The sequence below is a fragment of the Rana temporaria genome, chromosome 1 (assembly GCF_905171775.1).
Source record: "Rana temporaria chromosome 1, aRanTem1.1, whole genome shotgun sequence".
NCBI lineage: Eukaryota > Metazoa > Chordata > Amphibia > Anura > Ranidae > Rana > Rana temporaria.
In genome coordinates, this window is record NC_053489.1 from 468,515,749 (window position 1) to 468,535,647 (window position 19,899).

Genomic DNA, 19,899 nt, shown 5'->3' on the forward strand with positions numbered 1-19,899 from the left:
CATTGCGTACGACGAGCATGCGGTCGTCACATTCAATGGCGTCGCCACCATCTTGCTGCACCCTACCTATGCCTAGGAAGCTACCACACATGCGTCAAAGTCATTTCGAGCATGCGCGGGTTTCCACTGCGACCAGGTAAGTATACACACACTCGGGTTTCTAGGCAGGAAGACTGCAGAGAATCTCACAACGAGAAAATAGAGAGCAGGTTCTCTATTTTTCTCGTCTAGATTCTGGGCAGTTTTCTTGTCGAGAATCCTGAAAGCCTCGTACACACGCTCGGTTTACTTGGCAAGAAAGCTCTGACAGCAGTTTTCTTGCTGGTTCTTGCCGAGTAAACCAAGCGTGTGTACAAGGCTTTAATATGTCTTTTCCTGTAATAAATGTTTCTTACCTTCCTGTTCTCATACTTTCCTTTCCTTCAGATCAGTATACACTCTCATGCCTTAGTGCTGGGGTAAAGGAGTACCTGTGTGCACACGCAAAAGTAACATCATCCCAGACTAAGGTGACCAGATTTTTAAAATGAAATCCGGGGACATATTTTTTTTTTACTAGTAATGGCGGCAATCAGCGACTCTCTGCCCGTCGCCGCCGCCCGCCTCACAGCCTCTCAAGTCTTACTCTCTGGGCCCCAGGTACTACTGGGTAGGGAGCAGAGGAAGATCACTTCGCCAGGGAAGGCAAGGAGATAAGCAGGCAGGCGACTGGCCGAGACTTGAGCCAAGGCAGAAGAACATGCGAGCGGAGCTGAATGGCCATGCACCAGAAACTGAAACTAAAATGAAAAAAAATACAGATTTAATTTAGATTTTTTTATTTTTATTCTGCAATGACTGTCTTTGAAATTGCCCGGGCTCCTGTTCAAATGCAATCCGGGGACAAAACCGGGGACAGACTTGGTCTGGGGACAGCGTCCTCAATCCGGGGACTGTCCCCAGAAACCGTGGATTTCTGGTCACCCTATCCCAGACCGACCAAACTTAGAACAAGCTGAACCCTAAAGAAGACTAGTAGAAGACGTCGGCACTGGCAAGGGGAGCTCGTGGATATCACATTGATGAAGAAGAGTTGAGTATTTGCGGACTTTAGTTTCTAGGACCCTGTGATGACCCAGAAAGGACTCAGTACAACCCCTATTATAAGAACCCTTTAGAATTGTTATAATAGAACAGCCTAACCCTTTAAGATTTTATGATTTTGATTATTTGTATTCTGTCTTGATCAGAATAGACATCTCTATCTGAACTCAGTGTTTATAACATATATGATAAAATAAGATTTTTTTTTATTAACGTAAAATTGTTTGGAGCCCACAGGAATTTAGATATAGTTGGGTGTGACTGCCACCTACAGGAGGTTTGGACCCTGGCAAACAAAAAACTTAAGCCAGCACCTTCTATCCAGCATGTTTCAAGGGGTTGTAAAGCTTCGTGTTTTTTCACCTTAATGGGAGAGCAGAGTGGGTAAATAAATACATTACCAGTGGCAAAGCCCAAAGTGGTCTGTGGGACCTCTTGGGTTATCCACTTTGGGCTTTGCCACTGGTAATGTATTTATTTACCCACTCTGCTCTCCCATTGAAAGCATGATCCAGTCCACCTGAGGTTTGTTGACCTAATTGTCTATTCATTCATCTATTTACCATTCTAGCTGACATTTACGCACCCCACTCCTGATGACTGGCTTTAAACGCCAAGAAACGCTTTGAGTCCAGGGATGCCAAGTCAAGTCTGTCCATTAATAAATTTTTTATTAATCTTACTGTATATATTTCTCTATATGACAAGCATGTTCATTATATCTCGATGTCCATTTATTGATTGTGACTGCTTTATTAATCATGTATATTCAAGATGATAATTAAATATCTTATTGTAACCACTGTCATTTGAATTATGCCTTTGTTTGCATGATCCGTGTACCATTTAATATGCTACACATTACATAATTCCATTTTTTTTTTAGAGCGGGGGGGGGGGGGGTAAAATTCTATTTTTTTTTTATTCGGCACTGACTGTCTTTGAAATTGCCCCCTATTAAATCCGATCTGGGGACAAAACCAGGGACAGACTTGGTCCGGGGACAGTGTCCTCAATCAGGGGACTGTCCCCTGAAACTGGGGATGTCTGGTCACCCTACCTTACAGAGCTGAGAAAGACTGTTGATGATGACCCTATAAAAGAGGTCTAAGGTTGTGTATTACTGACGTTGGGTCCTTGAGGTTACCCGTGACAGTGAAACTGTTCTGTCTTAAAGTGGAGGTTCACCCAAAATATCAATTTTTAACATTAGATTGAGGCTAATTTTACTAAGCACAATCGGGTGTTTTTTTTAAATGAATGCAGTACTTACCGTTTTAGAGATCGTTGTTCTCCGCCGCTTCCGGGTATGGGCTGCGGGACTGGGCGTTCCTATTTGATTGACAGCCTTCCGACGGTCGCATACAGCGTGTCACGAGTTCCCGAAAGTAGCCGGAAAAAAAAAATCGGGTGAACTCCCGCTTTAAGCTGGCCATACATTATATCATTTTCTTGTTGAATTTCCTTTAGATTTACCTTTAACTATGTAGTGCAAGGGCCTGCCTGGTTGCATACAAATTGAAAGGGTTTAGGTTTGATCTCATATTGTATGGTTTTGGTAAATCTAAAGGAAAATTGTGCAAGAGAATTGTATAATGTATGGCCAGTCTTAGTGAAGACATGTTGCTTTCGTGCAGCCATAATGCATCTAGGCCCAATGTGAGACAAGGCCTCTGATACAAACCCAGGCAGCTGGTGCTGACAATGGTAATAGTGGACAGAGGTGACAAGGTAATGGTAGACTGGCAGTGGAAACAGACTACAGATCCATATGAGGCTTCTCCTAGGTTGAGGATGTCATCACTCAGTCCCTCTGCCCTAACCCCTACTGGGGCAGGAAATTCAAACAGGTGCTAGCCTCAGCAGTGTAAACAAAGAGCTAGTTCCCAGTGCTTCAGAGACATGGTCACAATTTGGGCTGTTGCATGACTCTGGACCTACAAAAGGCTCTGTGGCTAACACAGTACATTCTGGAAAGCACAGCCACTCAGAACTTCGTGCCAGAAGGTCACATATCAGCCTAGGCTTGCACATCCAGTTCAGCAGGATCTTGGTACAGCCTGCAAAGCTAGTGCTGAGAAAATGCTGATCTTTAGAGACCAAGCTCAAATAACAGTATAGCAAGGAATCTTGATTGAGGTTACAGCGAGCATAAATACTCACCAAAGCATTTATCTCAGTGTATGGAATGCGACTACAGCAAGTGTGCCACATACATGGTGGGTGCATATGATAAATACAGTGTAGTGTCTGGAGGGTGATGATAGTTATCTCCCACCAAGGAACCCTCTGGCCTTGGGTATCACTTGCTCCTCTCCTTTCAGTTGAGACAGCAGATTGTGAAATGTTTGCATCTTGCTCCAATATGGTCATCATTCTCAATTCAGTGACAGGATTGCAGCTCTGTGTGCTAGAAATCAAGTTGTTTTCAGAGCTGCAGGATTTTTCTACAGCCTGCCACTCCTCTTTCCTGCTTGTGCTTTGCAGAACTAGTCACACACATGCAATGGAACATAGCCCAACCCTGCACCCCTCACCCAAACGTCTGCGTAACCCTTTATGTCACAGCATCCATTACCTATGCTGCAATGTTCACTTAATATTGCTGGAAGGAAAGGGAAGCAATACTCATGCAAGCCCTCTCCTGCAGCAGCTCTCAGTGTGATGGAGAATGAAGGTGCTTTCACTACTCCTCTGCAGATGTAGAGAAGGGCATTGCTTATACACACACACACACAGAACGCTTCTCAGTTTGAGGATTCTTGGCTGCATCAGGGGGCAGGTTGGCAGTGATGTCTAGTCAAAACATGTTGCTCTTGCATCTGTAAGCTCTCCCCTTAATTGCAATATCCCCCCCCTGCTTATGTAAAGCAGAATGGAAAGGGGGCATTAATTAGTGCCCACATCATGGGATTGTGGCCGGCAGAACAACATGTAAAAAAAAAAAAAAAAAAAAATGGTCAACTGAAGGTACTGTAGCTGGCAGCTTGGGCGGGAAAACGTGACTTTCAAAGGATGAGTCATGTTGCTGGGCAAAATAGGCTTCTGAGTCACGTGTTTCCCGGGCTTTTAGCAGGTGTTCAAACTCACGTGTTTCCCGGGCTTTCTACATGTGTTTGAAATCACATGTTTCCCGGGCTTTGTACACGTGCGGGGGGCTATATAAGCCCACTGCTCTGAAGGGTTTTTCAGTCAAGGCCTAGTACGGCATAGTGTGCTTCCCACCCCCTTTTTATCTCTCTTACCTCAGGTCATGAAGGATCTCATCAGGCGAATCCTGGAGCGAGCAGCGGAGGACGGCGGGGAAGAATGGCTGAAGAAGTGCCTGGCGGAGATGGAGGCTGAACCTGCCCTTGTCGCGGAGGAAGATGGAGAGGTTGCGGGTCCGTCGGATGCTTTCCAGCAACCGCTTCTACCTCAGACACCATCTCTCCCTTACAGGTGTTCCAGGACCCAGCCACCCGAGCGCTCCCTTGCTGTCTCTGCGGCCCGTGAGGATGAGGTTTCCAGCCTGGGCGGAACTTCCGACACCACCCCTCAACGCAGCAGCCTGCGAATACAGAAGAAGAGGACGGCCTCTCCATCTCCGGTGCGCGTCACGACGGGGAGGGGTAGAGGCCGTCAATCACCAGTGAAGGGAAGGAGGGATCTTTTTTCTTTGCAGGTTCCTATGGAGGAGCAGACAGCGTCACCAGTGGCCAGGCAGACTCAGCTGGACAATGTGACGGCGCCTCAGCGGCTAGAATTCCTTTCTAGGCCGGCTAGCAGCTCACAGAGAGATGACAGCTCAGCGTCCCAAGCTGGAGCAGGGACATCTAGTGGTGAGTTAGAAAACCAGTTGATTTTAAAACAATTATTGGAATCTGTTAATAATTTAAAAAATGTTATTGCTAGTCAGTCACAATTATCCCCTGCTAATGTTTGGTCAGCACAGGCTTTACCTACCATTTCTCAGTCTGCTATTGCTGTTAATGATAGCAGTTTTGATTCTTTTCTTAATAATCCTACTTCCTCTCAGATCCCTGAAATTTCCTTTAAAGAGCCTCTCCCATGTGAAATCTCTCCTTTGGGTTTTCACTTGACCACAAATATAAAAGAAAAAATTTGGAAAGGCGACTTTATTGAATTATTGGCTTTACTCCCTGGTAAGGAATTTTCGGGAAAAAGTGACAAAAAAATGGATGAGTTATCAGAAGATAGACGTCGTACTGCGCCAAAATCTTTTTACAATTGGTTACAAGCCTTTTGTATTTATTCGGCTATTTTAGGTGAAAAATTCCCAGATAAGTGTAGTGGTCTATTCCAACATTTGGAGAATATACTTAAAGCGTATAGGTATTTCGGGGGTTTCGGGTGGTATAATTACGATGAATCATTTCGACAAAAGATGTCAGTGTATCCTAATTTAAGATGGGGTATGAAGGATGTAGGTTTATGGTTGAACCTGATCCTTCCGCAGAAACCAGTTTTTTCAAGACAGTTACCAGCACAGAATGTACCGCCCACTTATAAAAAAGGTATTTGTTATGCATTTAATGAATCTCAGTGCAAATGGTCAACGTCGTGCCGATACAAGCACGAGTGTTCCTTTTGTTTCGGGACTCATCCCGTCTCAAAATGTTTCAAAAGAAATTTTCCTGCACAAGGTAGAGAAAACTCCAAAGGCTTGCACTCCGGTGAATCTGCAAAACATGTACCCGTGGCTAATGCGGTACCCAGACAGGGAGAAAGCTGAGGTTTTATTTGAGCTATTTTCCTCAGGTTTCACCCTTCCAATTTTTTCAGGGGTCGGCTGCAGCCTAGTAAGTAATTTGAAATCGGTATTGACACATAGTGAGGTGGTGAGAAAAAAATTAATGAAAGAAATTACAGCAGGAAGGGTCGCGGGTCCTTTTGTTTTTCCTCCATTTAAGAATTTTCGTATTTCCCCTTTGGGCATTGTACCCAAAAAGGAGCCCAATTCTTATCGTTTAATTCATCACCTTTCATACCCAAAGGGTGATTCATTGAACGACGAGATTGATGATTCTTTGGCTTCTGTATCTTACGCAAGTTTCGACGACGCAATTAGGTTAATAAAAAATTTTGGTAACGGGGCCTTGTTAGCAAAGACTGATATTGAATCTGCATTCAGACTGCTCCCCATTGCCCCTGAATGTTTTAATTCTCTAGGTTTCTGTTTTGAAGGAAAATATTTTTACGATATGTGTCTCCCTATGGGGTGTTCCTTATCGTGTAGATATTTTGAGACTTTTGCTACTTTTTTGCAATGGGTCGTCTCATACGAGGCTGGCTACAACGGGATTATCCACTATTTGGATGACTTTCTGATCGTAGGACCCCCTGATTCTCCCATTTGTCTTTTAATGCTAAAATTATTTTTGAACATTTCTAAGTTTTTTGGTGTGCCAATAGCCACTGAAAAAACAGTTTTTCCGGTCACGGTTATAGAATTCCTTGGGATCAGTATTGATACTAGGTTGTGTCAATATCAGCTCCCTTTGGTTAAAATAACTAGGATTCAGAATACGATTTATCTTTTTTTGCGTCGGAAGAAAGTATTGTTAAAAGAGTTACAGTCTTTTCTAGGTCTACTGGCTTTCGCCACTAGGGTGATGCCAGTTGGCAGAATTTTTTCCAGGCGATTGTCTATGGCCATGTCTGGCCTTAAATCTCCGTTTTCCCATATCCGTCTTACTTCGGATCTGAAAGATGACCTTTTGGTTTGGTCGCAGTTTTTATCTGATTATAATGGCCGTACTTTTTTCCAAGAAGATTTTATTTTTTCAGCCGATCTTGATCTTTACACGGATGCAGCAGGTTCGCTAGGTTTTGCAGCGATCTGGGGCACCCATTGGTGCTGCGGTTCTTGGCCCCCATTCTGGGTTGCCAATAAGGCAACCAAGAATATAGTTCTCCTCGAGTTATTCCCCATAGTAGTTGCTTTTGAATTATGGGGAAAATTTTTCGCTAACAAACAAATTTTAGTACATTCAGATAATAAGGGTGTTATCTTCGCTTTAAACTGTCTCTCTTCTAAATCCATATTCGTTATAAAATTATTAAGATATCTTGTTTTACTATGTTTAAGGTTTAACATTTGGGTGAAAGCAAAACATGTTCCTGGAAAAAGTAATCTGATAGCGGATAGCCTGTCTCGTTTTCAGATGGCTCGTTTCAGACAGCTTTTTCCAGAAGCGGATCAGGTTGGATGCACCTGCCCGAGTCAGCTTTGGGATCTGATTTAGCCCCTATTGTTTCGGCTATCAGGGGCTCAATTGCTTCCAAAACATGGATCGAGTACTCGGTTGCATGGAGAAAGTGGCTCTTGTTCGCCGAGGAATTGGGTTTAGCTGGTTTCTCATGTACCGAACAAACGGTCCTTGCTTTTATTTGTTCACTTATGCAACAGAAGTTATCTTTTAATTATATTAACAAGAGCCTGGCAGGAATTTCCTTTTTTCTAAAATTACACAATCTCCCAGCGTGTAACAGTTTCTTTTCGGTTCGTCAGGCTTTAAAGGGATACAGAAGACAGACTTTTACGCCTGATACACGTAGGCCCGTTTCATTAGAACTTTTAAAAAAAATTTGTTTAAATACACCTAAGGTGTGTATTTCGGAATTCGAAGCATTATTATTTCATACAGCATTTGTGCTAATTTTCTTTGCTGCACTTCGAATTTCGGAGCTAGTTCCTAATAATAAAAAAAGTAGTTCAGGTTTAAAATTTAGTGAAGTATGCGTTTCCCAAGGAAAGGTTCTGGTTTTTATTAGTAAATCCAAAACGGATGTGTTAGGTAAAGGTCATTGGCTCACGTTGCATGCATGTGGGGATCATATCATTTGCCCTTACTTAGTCATTTCTAGATACATTTCCGTAAGACCTTCTTGTATAGGTAATTTTCTGGTTCATTTAGATTCATCCCCATTAACAAAGTTTCAATTTTCTGCCATTTTCAGGCGATGCCTGATTTCTTTAGACCTTGGTCACTTAAAATTTTCATCCCATTCATTTCGCATCGGAGCTGCTACGGAAGCTGCTAGGTTGGGCCTAAATGAGTCTGTAATTATGAGTTTGGGTAGATGGGAGTCAAAGAGGTTTGGTTTATATATCCGTCCTAATCTTTCTCTCTGATTCTAGGTTCATTATCCTCCATCTGGATCATTGGACATTCATTTGTTCATTGGGCTCACATCCGGGCGTGTCAACGATGTTACTCTTCTAACCTGTCTTTGCCTCCTGACTCTTTTAAGATTTTTTGGAAAGGTATTCGTGGTTTGCGTTGGGACAATCTTTGTCACCACATTTCTATTTTATCTCACAGTTTACCTTATCCTGATATTTTAATAATCCACCTTGGGGGTAATGACATAGGAAAGTATTCAACTTTAGATTTGATCTTTAAGATTAAGCGCGATTTGCAGCATATTCATTTGTCCTTTCCTAGTACTAAAATAATCTTTTCTGAAATGATTGTGCGTTTTCTCTGGCTATCTTTCCCGGAGAATAGGTCTCTGGAGAAGATTCGGAGGCGTGTTAATCATTCAATTGAGAAATTTATGCCTATATTGAACAGTTTTTCATATAGGCACACTGAGTTGGAAGGAGGTTTTTCTGGTCTCTATAGGTCTGATGGTATCCACCTATCTGACATAGGTTTGGATATCTTCAATTCGGATCTCCAGAATATGGTAGAAATGGCCACGGTGCTGGGGTAGGCCGTTTTTTTGTCAGCCGACAAAAACCGGCTGGTGGGGACTTTGTATTTATTAGTTATGGTATTCGCTCGAGTTCTATGACTGAGCGAGATCTTAAGAGATGATTAAAGTTTGGAAAATGTTATATTAAGAATTTAAATAATATTGAAAATGTTACTATTAGAATTTTAGTAATATTAAATGGAATATTTATGATTATATAGATTTATTTATACCAATAACGGTGCCGCGGCCATTTCTACTACCAAAATAAAAAAAATAAAAAAAAAATGAAATGATTTATTTATTCAATAAAGTTATTTAAATTATTTTGGTCTATGTTTTTTATTCAAATCATTAGAAGTTAAGTTGTCTTGTACGGCCTACACTCCCATGCAGTGCTAAACTGGTTACATACACTTGAAAACAGCAGTAATCACTTGAAGGATGAAGATAGTCAAAGAAATAAGCTGGGAGGAACTCTGCTAACTACTCACGGTACCCGAGGCTGCATTCATGTGTTACCAGATAGAAGGTGAACATCCAGAACTCGGTTACTAGTCTGAGAAGTCTGGTTGCATTTAGCATGGTCTTGTCTGAATTGTCATGTGTAATTACAAGTGGGGATCTCATTTCTAAATTATCCAAAAGAATGTGAATACAATGAGGCTACATTCGATAGTTCAAATGAGAACCCTTCTCTGCTTTGTAGAATGTTATGAATGTGGGTGAATTCTGAAAATTTAAGCTTACATGTGGGAATAGTTATTGGACTTCACAAAAGAGCATTTAACCACTTAAGACCCGGACCAAAATGCAGGTAAAAGACCAGGCCCCTTTTTGCGATTCGGCACTGCGTCGCTTTAACTGACAAATGCGCGGTCGTGCGACGTGGCTCCCAAACAAAATCGGCATCCTTTTATTCCCACAAAGAGCTTTATTTTGGTGGTATTTGATCACCTCTGCGGTTTTTATTTTTTAAGCTATAAACAAAAATAGAGCGTCAATTTTGAAAAAAAATTCAATATTTTTTTCTTTTTGCTATAATAAATATCCCCCAAAAAAACATAAAAAATTTTTTTCCCCCTCAGTTTAGGCCGATACGTATTCTACCTATTTAAAAAAAAAAAAAAAAAAAAAAAAAAAAAATATAACGCAATAAGCGTTTATCGATTGGTTTGCACAAAATTTATAGCGTTTACAAAATAGGGGATAGTTTTATTGCATTTTCATTATATAATTTTTTTTACTACTAATGGTGGTGATCAGCGATTTTTTTCGTGACTGCGACATTATGGCGGACACCTGGCAATTTTGACACATTTTTGGGACCATTGTCATTTTCACAGCAAAAAATGCATTTAAAAAGCATTGTTTATTGTGAAAATGACAGTTGCAGTTTGGGAGTTAACCACAAAGGGGGGCTGAAGGGGTCATGTGTCACCTAGTGTGTTTACAACTGTAGGGGGGTGTGGCTGTAGGTCCGATGTCATTGATTGTGTGTTCCCTAATATAGGGACGCACAACCGATGACAGCGCCACAGTGAAGAACGGGGAAGCCGTGTTAACATACGGCTCTCCCCGTTCTTCAGCTCCGGGGACCAATCGCCGGACTCTAGCGGTGATCGGGTCCGCGAGTCCCGGAGCTACAGGTACGTGATGGTGCCATTCTGCCGAGGTATATCGTCGTTAGGTGGTCCTTAAGTGGTTAAACTTGTGTAGCTGCCTGGTATGAGTGTGCTCTTAGAATAAATGTGGAGACTGATTTACCTCATGTGTACAATGCCTTTGCTTTAGGCTGAAATAAAATTAGGGAGTAGTTATCTAGACCAGGGGTCTCCAAACTTTCCAAAGAAAACCAGTTTACTGTCCTTTAGGGGGGACTGGACTGTGACCAGTGGGAGTAAATGCCCAATCTTTGGCATTATGGGTCATTGGGAGGAATCGTGCCCCATTTTTGTTGCTCGTGTATGGAATAGTGCACCTGGCCGCGGTTCGGAGACAAACACATTATCCAATGGGTTAACCCCCCCCCCCCCTCAATTAACTTGTACAGTATATAGTGCTTGAAAATGAAAGTTAGTTATCACACACACTCCTCTTAAGCTGGATACACACTATACAATTTTCTTTAGATTTTCAAAAACATACGAGGTCAAACCTAAACACTTTCAGTTGGTATGCAATCAGGCAGGCCCCTTGCACTACATAGTTGACATAAATCTAAAGGAAATTGAACAAAAGTTGTATAGTGTGTATCCAGCTTTAAAAGGCAACATATTCACATATCCCTGCTCCAGAGACCCTCACTGTGTGGTCTGCTGGGCATTGCAAAGCACCTTAAAGATTTTCATTGTTGGGCCCTGCATCTGCCACACACAGGAATGCGATCTCTATACTTTTAGAAGTGCAAGTTTGCACGTGTCTTTGCTGTGCAGTATGGACTTTTGGAATGAACCGAGTTTTGTTGCTAAGCAAGTAGCAACCAGTGGTAAAGAGGCTGTGCAATGTTGGACAGCAAAGAGCAGTCAGGTCATGTAAATGTGTGCAATTTGTTAGTGATGCAAGGGAGGACATTGATGCCCTATAAGTAAGCATTCTGAATTTGGTTCAGTTCACACTGGGGCAGAACAGTTCTATTGCAGTGAATGGAGCATGACTTGTGAGGTAGAGTCGCCTGACAAGTCGCCCCAGTGTGAACCAAGCCCAAATGTAAGTGTGTGCGAGATTCAAACATTGGTACAATGTTCTCAGCTTTTTAGGATTATTAAAGTAAACCCTCATCTTTCCAATTAAAAGAGAACTAAACATTTTAAAAACAGTCAGTCAATCTTATGTCGCCAAAAATGATTTATTTAACATATTTTCAAGTAATAGAATCATTTCTGTTTGACTTGTACAAAAAGAATACACATCTTTTTTTAAAAAAACTAAAAGTTAAAACCAGCATCAGTGTTCGTTCAAGACTGCCATCTTTGAAGCCAAAATTAGGAAAGTGGCTACAATCCCGTTCCAGAAACCAGGGTACTGCAACACCGATAAGCAGCAATACAAAGTATGATGTTGGGCCAGGGTCCCATGTTGGGCGAAGATTACTTATACAGCTTTCTGTTGTTCTTTCTTTCCAATCAGAGACTTGTGAATGTGAGGAATAACACCTGCAAAGAATACAAAATAAAAAATTAGCAACTTTTGTACAAGATAGTAATGCTTAATGAAAATAAACTGAACCATGTATAGAAGTGCAAATGTTTGCTGTACTACTGTAACCCAGATGATTAAACTCAGGTTTTTGTTTTATAGCTTATGAATACCACTGAGATATGCAAATTAATGAGTCAGCGAACCACATAAAAAAAGTCTAGATGGGAGTTCTGGCAACATACTTGTCACCACCTTTATTACAGAGGATATCCCCTAAACTTACACCTTAAAGAAATGGAATATTTTAACATGGCATATTTTAACATCCCATTTGAATATTTGGTCCTTAAGGTTCCCTTTGTGAGTACAATACCAGAAACAAAGGAAGCAACCGCTAAAGCAATGCAGAGGGCATTACACCAATTACATAACATTATTAGTAGCAAGAACATGGAGTGTTGCCCACGGTAGGCAATTAGCATCTCCTGTTGCTTTCTAGCCTGTACCCCCAATTAGGGTAGCTAGAAACAGGATAGCAAAATAGAATTATTTTCCACCCCCTTGTATCATTTAAATGTTCCTCACAATTCTGACTGCATGAATAAAATGTGTATATCAGAAATGGACACAAGCCAGAACTTCAGCTAATTAATCCAATATACTTACCACCACCAGCAATTGTGGCCTTTATGAGGGCATCCAATTCTTCATCACCTCTGATGGCAAGCTGCAAGTGACGAGGTGTAATACGCTTCACTTTGAGATCTTTAGAAGCATTCCCTGCCAACTCAAGCACCTTGGAAGAAAAAACAAAAACAGATCTCAGCTCTTGGTCTCCCTACAGCTTTGCAATACATGTAGTTTGATAGTTCACCCTGTCCCAACACACAGCACTTCCAGCCCCTCTATGGCACCTTAAACCGTTTAAAAATGTAACTTCAAACCAGCACTAGAGGCATACAAGTCAAATAAACAAGGTTCTCAGCAACACTAAATTTTACAAATGGGATTCATCACTGGTGTATGCAGTTCTACTTTTATAGATCCCGGTCTCAGACTTTCATACAGCACGTTTTCTACCATATTGTTCATGTGAACTAAGATTGCGCAGTGGGCTAGTCATCATGGACCAGGTATTCACCAACTATGCTTTGCTATCAATTAAAGACAACAAAAACACACACCAGGAATTTCTTACCAACATTGGTCCAGCTTGGCAATAAAAGTATGCATAGCTCATACCTGAGAGAAGCAAACACATCACTGCAGTAGTTCGCACTACTACAGCAATAACCACAATCTTCCATGCCCGGCTTGAATTCTGTGCAAAAGGCTTCCCATCTGCACTTACCATACAGACAAAAATTTTTTTTTATAAAACACATTATATTTTGTTTTACAAAATACACAACAGTCTACGATTAGACATGTCTATTCCCTCGACCTATCAAAAAAATCAGAGAAAGTATTTTGTATTCAAGGGGGAAAAAATAAAAATATATAATGTTCCATAAATAGCAGTGCCAATCTAGCAAACAATGTGGTCATTGTGCATAGGGGAAGCCACACACTGAGCGGGACTGCAACTATCACAGGGAGAGCTGACTATTACCGCGATTTTCATCTTCCTCGGCAGCCCCTTGGATATGAGATTTGCATACTTACATTTTGTCAAGGTGAACAATGCACAAATAAACCAAGAACCAAGCATATCTATTCAGGACAACAGTCTATGTCATACCTTTCTCCTAATACACACCCCACCAAACTGACAGTACTTCCCTTAGGCAGGCAAAAAATGTCAGTTAAATATTTTTGATTTGAACCCAGAAGATTTATAACTAGCAAATATACTTTACAGCCAGATTAAAAAAATAAATAAAAAAAATCATTAAAGTACTCATACCTCAGCAGTAAGATATTCCAAAATGGCTGCTGTGTACACTGCAGCAGTTCCACCCACACGTCCATGACTGGTTGTCCGGTTCTTCATAATTCGATGGATACGACCAACTGGAAACTGAAAGGTAAAAAAAAAAAAAAAAAAATGTTTACTGATGCCAATGCTAGAATTACATACTCTAATCGTTAACACTTTAAAGTGGATGTAAACCCCAAAATGTTTTTTTTTTTTATGTCACAATGAGTGACAGGGTTTTTACATATCTCGAGCACTAGCTTGGACACATGCACATTCCTGGATGTTTATCATAATATGGGGGGTTATCCACAGTTCATTGTGAGAGGTAATGTATGTCACTCGAAGCAAGGGGACGGAAAGGACTTTTTATTTAGACAGGTTTTTATCTGGAAGTCTGTTAATTTTTACTGAATAAAAGAGGATTGCTCAGAGCTGGATTAACTGTGTGGCAAGACTGGGCACAGATGATAGGAATTTTTTTCTCTACGTTGTGACATAAAAAAAATTTGGGTTTACATCCACTTTAACACACAACAGCACTGAACAATTTTATTGACATCCGAGGTTGGCTCTGTCTGGAAAAAAAAAACAAAAAACACACACACACACACACACAATGAACTACATAGAGCACCCATCAGCACCCTGGTAGTTCATTGATAACTACAAGCAGACAGTCGCAAAGGCTGTCGGTAGTTGTAGTTCATTCACAGAAAACTTTAGATTGTGACAGCAGTGAGGAGAAAATCCTCCACTCTTTGCCAAAAAGGGGGAGGGGGGGTAACAGTGCACTCATTTTCAGGGTGTAATAAGTAACAAAAGATGAATGTATCCTTTAACCCCCTTAACACCTGCGCCATCTGGTGCTGCAAGACGTTTCTGATCATGGGACAGTCATGATTGGCTGTCACATGACCGAAAGCATCACAAGTAATATACGGGAACTTTCTATTAGGCGCCGGTAACTGAGCTGGGCGCATGCCCTTGGCATGTTTGTTTATACTTTTCTACGCAAATATGCGCCTCTCTGCTTCAATGCCTGCCCATCGAGACCACATCTTTGCGTACTGTCAGCGCTAAGAGGTTACAGCATCATAATTTACGCGTCCGCAAGTTTTTAGTGATAGAAATCCAGCCTTGCCCTATGCATAAAATGATACATGCAGAGATAGTTCAGCCTAGAACAGAACAAGTTCAATTTTCCTTACCTGTAAACCAGCTTTAGCAGAACGTGAAACAGAAGCCGCCTTGGCTTTGCCAGAGTCTTTACCAGCTTTACCACCAGCCTGCAGAGGGAGGGCACAGTGTTAATAATCATACACAAGAAATTTACATTTTTTAATGTACAGGAAGGATATGGCTTTTGGTGGAAAACAACATTTTACTACCCTAGCTGTTTAACCACTTAAGACCCGGACCAAAATGCAGGTAAAGGACCTGGCCAGTTTTTGCAATAAGCGTTTAATCGATTGGTTTGCGCAAAATTTAAAGCGTTTACAAAATAGGGGACAGTTTTATTGCATTTTCATAAAAAAAATTTTACTACTACTAATGGCGGTGATCAGCAATTTTTGGGACCATTATCATTTTCACAGCAAAAAAATGCTTTGAAAATGACAATTGCAGTTTGGGAGTTAACCACTAGGGGGGCGCCGAAGGGGTTAAGTGTGACCTCATATGTGTTTCTAACTGTAGGGGGCGGGGCTGGACGTGTGACGCCATTGATTGCCTTTCCCTATATCAGGGAACAGACGATCAATGACCGCGCCATAGTGAAGAACAGGGAAGCTGTATTTACACACAGCTCTCCCCATTCTTCAGCTCCGGGTACCGATCGCTGGACTCCGGCGGTCACAGGGCTTCAGACTGGGTCGCGGGCGACCCACGACTGGGCATTTAAAGAGGACGTACAGGTACGTGCTTGTGCCCAGCCGTGCCATTCTGCAAACGTATGTGCAGGAGGCGGTCCTTAAGTGGTTAAAGGCCTCATGCAAACTGGATGTTATTAGAAAACCTGTAGCGTTCCTGCGCTAAAAACTTAGTTTTTATGCTTTTTAGCAAGAAAACACAAGCTACGGGTTTAAAAACCCCAGTTAACCACAATTTACTGGTGTTGGAGCATTTTTACAGCTGAAAGACTCCTCTCAAAATCCACTAGTTCTGTTTTTTTCTCCCAGCAAGGAAACACTGATAACAGCCTGCGTGCGCATAGACACAGGATAACATGCTAAAAAAATAAATAAAAAAAAACCCCACACACGTAGCGTCACAACTGAGTAGAGAAGAGAGGCACCTCTAAGTGTAGCAATAAGGTTACATTTAATGAAAATACAACATTTAGCAACACACATGATTAATGATTAAGATAGGCACACCCAAGTATGCAGGCATCCGGGGTAAAGCTGTCCACATCAAGCCTTCACTTTCAGATCGCTCTACTGCAGGGTAGTCTTCCCGGTAACTATTGCAGACTGACAGCGGGCGGTGCAGAGGACGGTCTATGTGGACAGCTTTACCCCAGATGCTCCATACTTAGATGTGTCGGTTTATTAATCATCAATCATACGAGTGGCTTAATGTTGTACCTTTATTAACTGTAACTATATTGCTACACTAATGGCCCATACATGCAATCCGAAAAACAGCTTCCGAAGGGATCATACAACAATCGGATCGTTAGTACAGAGTTTGAAAGCCGATCACCCAATCGGACAAACACAAAAATATTTCTCGCACGATACCAGATCGTACGATTTACATTTAGGGTCCATTCACAACAGACGCAGTTCAGTTCTGTGCGCTTTTTTTTCTGCACAAAATGCATGCAGTGTTTTCCATGTATTCCAATGGCTCTAGTTCACACCATGCAGTCAGTTTCTGCACCGGAAACTGACTGCATGGTGTGAACTAGAGCCATTAGAATACACTGCATGTATTTTTAGTGCAGGAAAAAAAAATGCACACGAAACTGCGTCTGGTGTGAACTGAACCCTTAATCACTACAGTTGTAGTCTTCCGATTTTGTATTCTGTTGTATGAGAATTTTTGCAACTTTAATAACCTCTCTATTTTTGATATGCGACTGGCTCAGAGGCTTCCATTTGTGGATGGACATTTTATGGTTACACAATATATTGCTATAATCTTTTTATATGGACTACAAACTGAATGGTTGCGGAACGAATCATCCGAGTTTCCATAATTTCTTATGGGTAAATTTGCTTTGATACAAGAGTGCTTTGGATTACAAGCATGTTTCTGGAATGAATTATGCTCGCAATCCAAGGTTTTGGACTGTAGGTTTTTAACCACTTCCAGACCGCTGTACGACTATATACGGCCACACTTTAAAGATGGATATCTCGGTAACGGCAGCAGCTGCCGCCACAACCGAGGTATCCATCTTTAGTGTGAGCGGTCCTGTTAACTATAACGGCGGTCTACACGGCGGATTCGCCGTTATCGGGGGAGAGGGGCTCCCCCTTTTACCGGAGCCGTCGGTAGCGGCGGAGGAGATCGGGTCCGCTCGGCTGCTGTGTGGGAAAAAAAATTGCCCCCACCCGTCCCCATAGCTCTGCTGGGCGGAAGTGACGTCAAAACGTCAGTCCCGCCAAGCGTCTTAAAAAGAAACTTTTTTTTTGTCATTTTAGTCTAAATATGAGATCTGGGGTCTTTTTGACCCCAGATCTCATATTTAAGAGGACCTGTCATGCTTTTTTCTATTACAAGGGATGTTTACATTCCTTGTAATAGGAATAAAAGTGATCATTTATCTATTTATTTATTTTCCCAGTGTAAAAAAAAACAATAAATAAAAATAAAATAAAGAAAAATAAAGAAAAAAAAAAAAACACATTTTTTTTAAAGCGCCCCGTCCCAACGAGCTTGCGCGCAGAAGCGAATGCATACGTGAGTAGCGCCTGCATATGAAAATGGTGTTCAAATCGCACAAGTGAGGTATCGCCGCGATCGTTAGAGCAATAATTCTAGCCCTAGACCTCCTCTGCAACTCAAAAAATGCAACCTATAGAATTTTTTAAACGTCGCCTATCGAGATTAAGGGTAAACGTTTGACGCCATGCCACGAGCGGGCGCAATTTGTAAGCGTGACATGTTGGGTATCATTTTACTCGGCGTAACATTATCTTTCACAATATATAAAAAAATTGGGCCAAATTTATTGCCGTCTTATTTTTTTAATTCAAAAAAGTGAATTTTTTCCAAAAAAAGTGCGCTTGTAAGACCGCTGCGCAAATATGGTGTGACAAAAAGTATTGCAATGATCGCCATTTTATTCTCTAGGTAGGGTATTAGGAAATTATATATATATATATATATATATATATATATATATATATATATATATATATATAATATGTTTGTGGGTTTTAAGTAATTTTCTAGCAAAAAAAAGTTTGTTTTGTAAACACGAAATCTGAAAAACACCCACGGTACTGAAGTGGTTAATGAGCAGGAAACTCCGACTCATGTATTGTTACTGTACCGTTTCCCTCCACTTTGTAAAAAACGCTGTGCAAACTGTTGGCACTATAAATCCATAATAAATAATACTACTATATTCTAACATATAATGCATTTGGGTATTTTGTAGACTCTGGCGGGATGTTACATCATTACATGTGTACAACCTCCTGTAAAGTGTGTTCTTTGTTCTGATATAGAAAGTTAATCAGCAAGGCCACACTTTTATAATAAAATAAATAAAAAAAAAAAATAAACCCACACACCACTATGTGTCTGTGAACTTCTCAACTTCCAATCTTTTTTTAAAGACAGGCAAAAAAAAATGGAAGCCTCTGATCTACTAGTAAAAGTGCAAATTAGTAGGAATATTTAATAAAAAAATAAATAATAAAAAAAAACACCCTAACCCCCCCCCAAAAAAAAAATATAAAAAGAAAAAACCCCATACAGGATACCTTGAAAGTAAAATCAAAACATAAAAATAGAAAGATTATAAACAAACACACACCGATCACTCCCCAGCTTTGCAGGCGTATGTAATAGAAGCCATTGTAATAGTGAACCAGCAGGCTTTTGTGCTATCCGGAGTGATCTGGATTTTTTTGTATGCCCTCATCCATCATCCATCTAGAAATAACGACCATTTTCGGCCACGATGACAAATCTAAACCGCTCGATCCCTCCCGATGGCCTACGTGCAGCCCCATCCCTACGGATGCTCGATTATTCCACACTATATAGTCCTCCCAGCAGCGGGCTGTGACCCGGGAGAACACGTGCTGTAGCCTGAAGCAGGAAGCGTTCGCTCGGCTCCATTCTCCCTCCCAGTCCCCCCCCAATGACTGTCCATAACGAACATACACGGCTGCGGTCCTATAGAGAAGCACGTGCAATTCCCCCCATGCCCGCTCGCACTCACCATATTTTCTCCGAGTATTGATCACCAACGTCCACAGCACAGCTCACAATAAAGCCAACTTGTCTACGGCCATATAAAAACCCGGGAACATCGAGACCAAGGCCTTAGCAATCGACCAATAGCGGGAGGCAGCGTCAGCAGCAGGCGTGGCCATGTGCGGGAGAAGTCGGGATGGGCGGGGCAGTTGTTGCAGCTCCATTGTTTGGTAACACTGTGGTATGAGGAAGAAGCAGAGCTTATGCTGAGGGAACCAAGCAGTGCTGGCAATCCCGCTTCCTTTGTGTAAAGAAAGCAGCCATGTCTATGAAAATCACGTTCTTTTCACCCATGAGGCAATGCCCCACACTAGCTTTCTGTATCAAACTTTAGGTGCATTGAACCCTAGTCAGATATATGCAGTTGGGGCTCATTCATAAAACAGTATTTTAGTGCATCTACCCATCCAAACAGCGCTATAGGTATCAATGAGATCGTACACACAGTTGCCGCTAAAAATGACAATGTGCGCAGCGTCTAGCGACTTTACACGTGTATGTACATGTGTAAAGCTGCTGGAAGCATTACACATATCTAAGCTCAAACGCTTTAAACGCATGTGTTACGCAGTATCTTCTGCAAATTCAGCCTCAGAACCTGTGTAATTCAT

General features: G+C 41.5%; 1 protein-coding gene and 1 non-coding gene across 2 annotated transcripts; both read right to left on the reverse strand.

Annotated features, from left to right (window-relative positions):
• Positions 1-11,616: 11,616 nt before the first annotated feature.
• On the reverse strand, positions 11,617-19,373 carry LOC120917336 (histone H2A.Z-like). Its single transcript, XM_040328561.1, has 5 exons — positions 19,254-19,373; positions 15,058-15,135; positions 13,835-13,948; positions 12,595-12,724; positions 11,617-11,942 (listed from the first exon to the last, which is right to left on the reverse strand). Exons 1-5 carry the CDS (start codon positions 19,254-19,256, stop codon positions 11,881-11,883), a joined length of 387 nt encoding a protein of 128 aa, XP_040184495.1. The 5' UTR covers positions 19,257-19,373; the 3' UTR covers positions 11,617-11,880.
• On the reverse strand, positions 12,976-13,060 carry LOC120925393. Its single transcript, XR_005746668.1, has one exon.
• Positions 19,374-19,899: the final 526 nt, after the last annotated feature.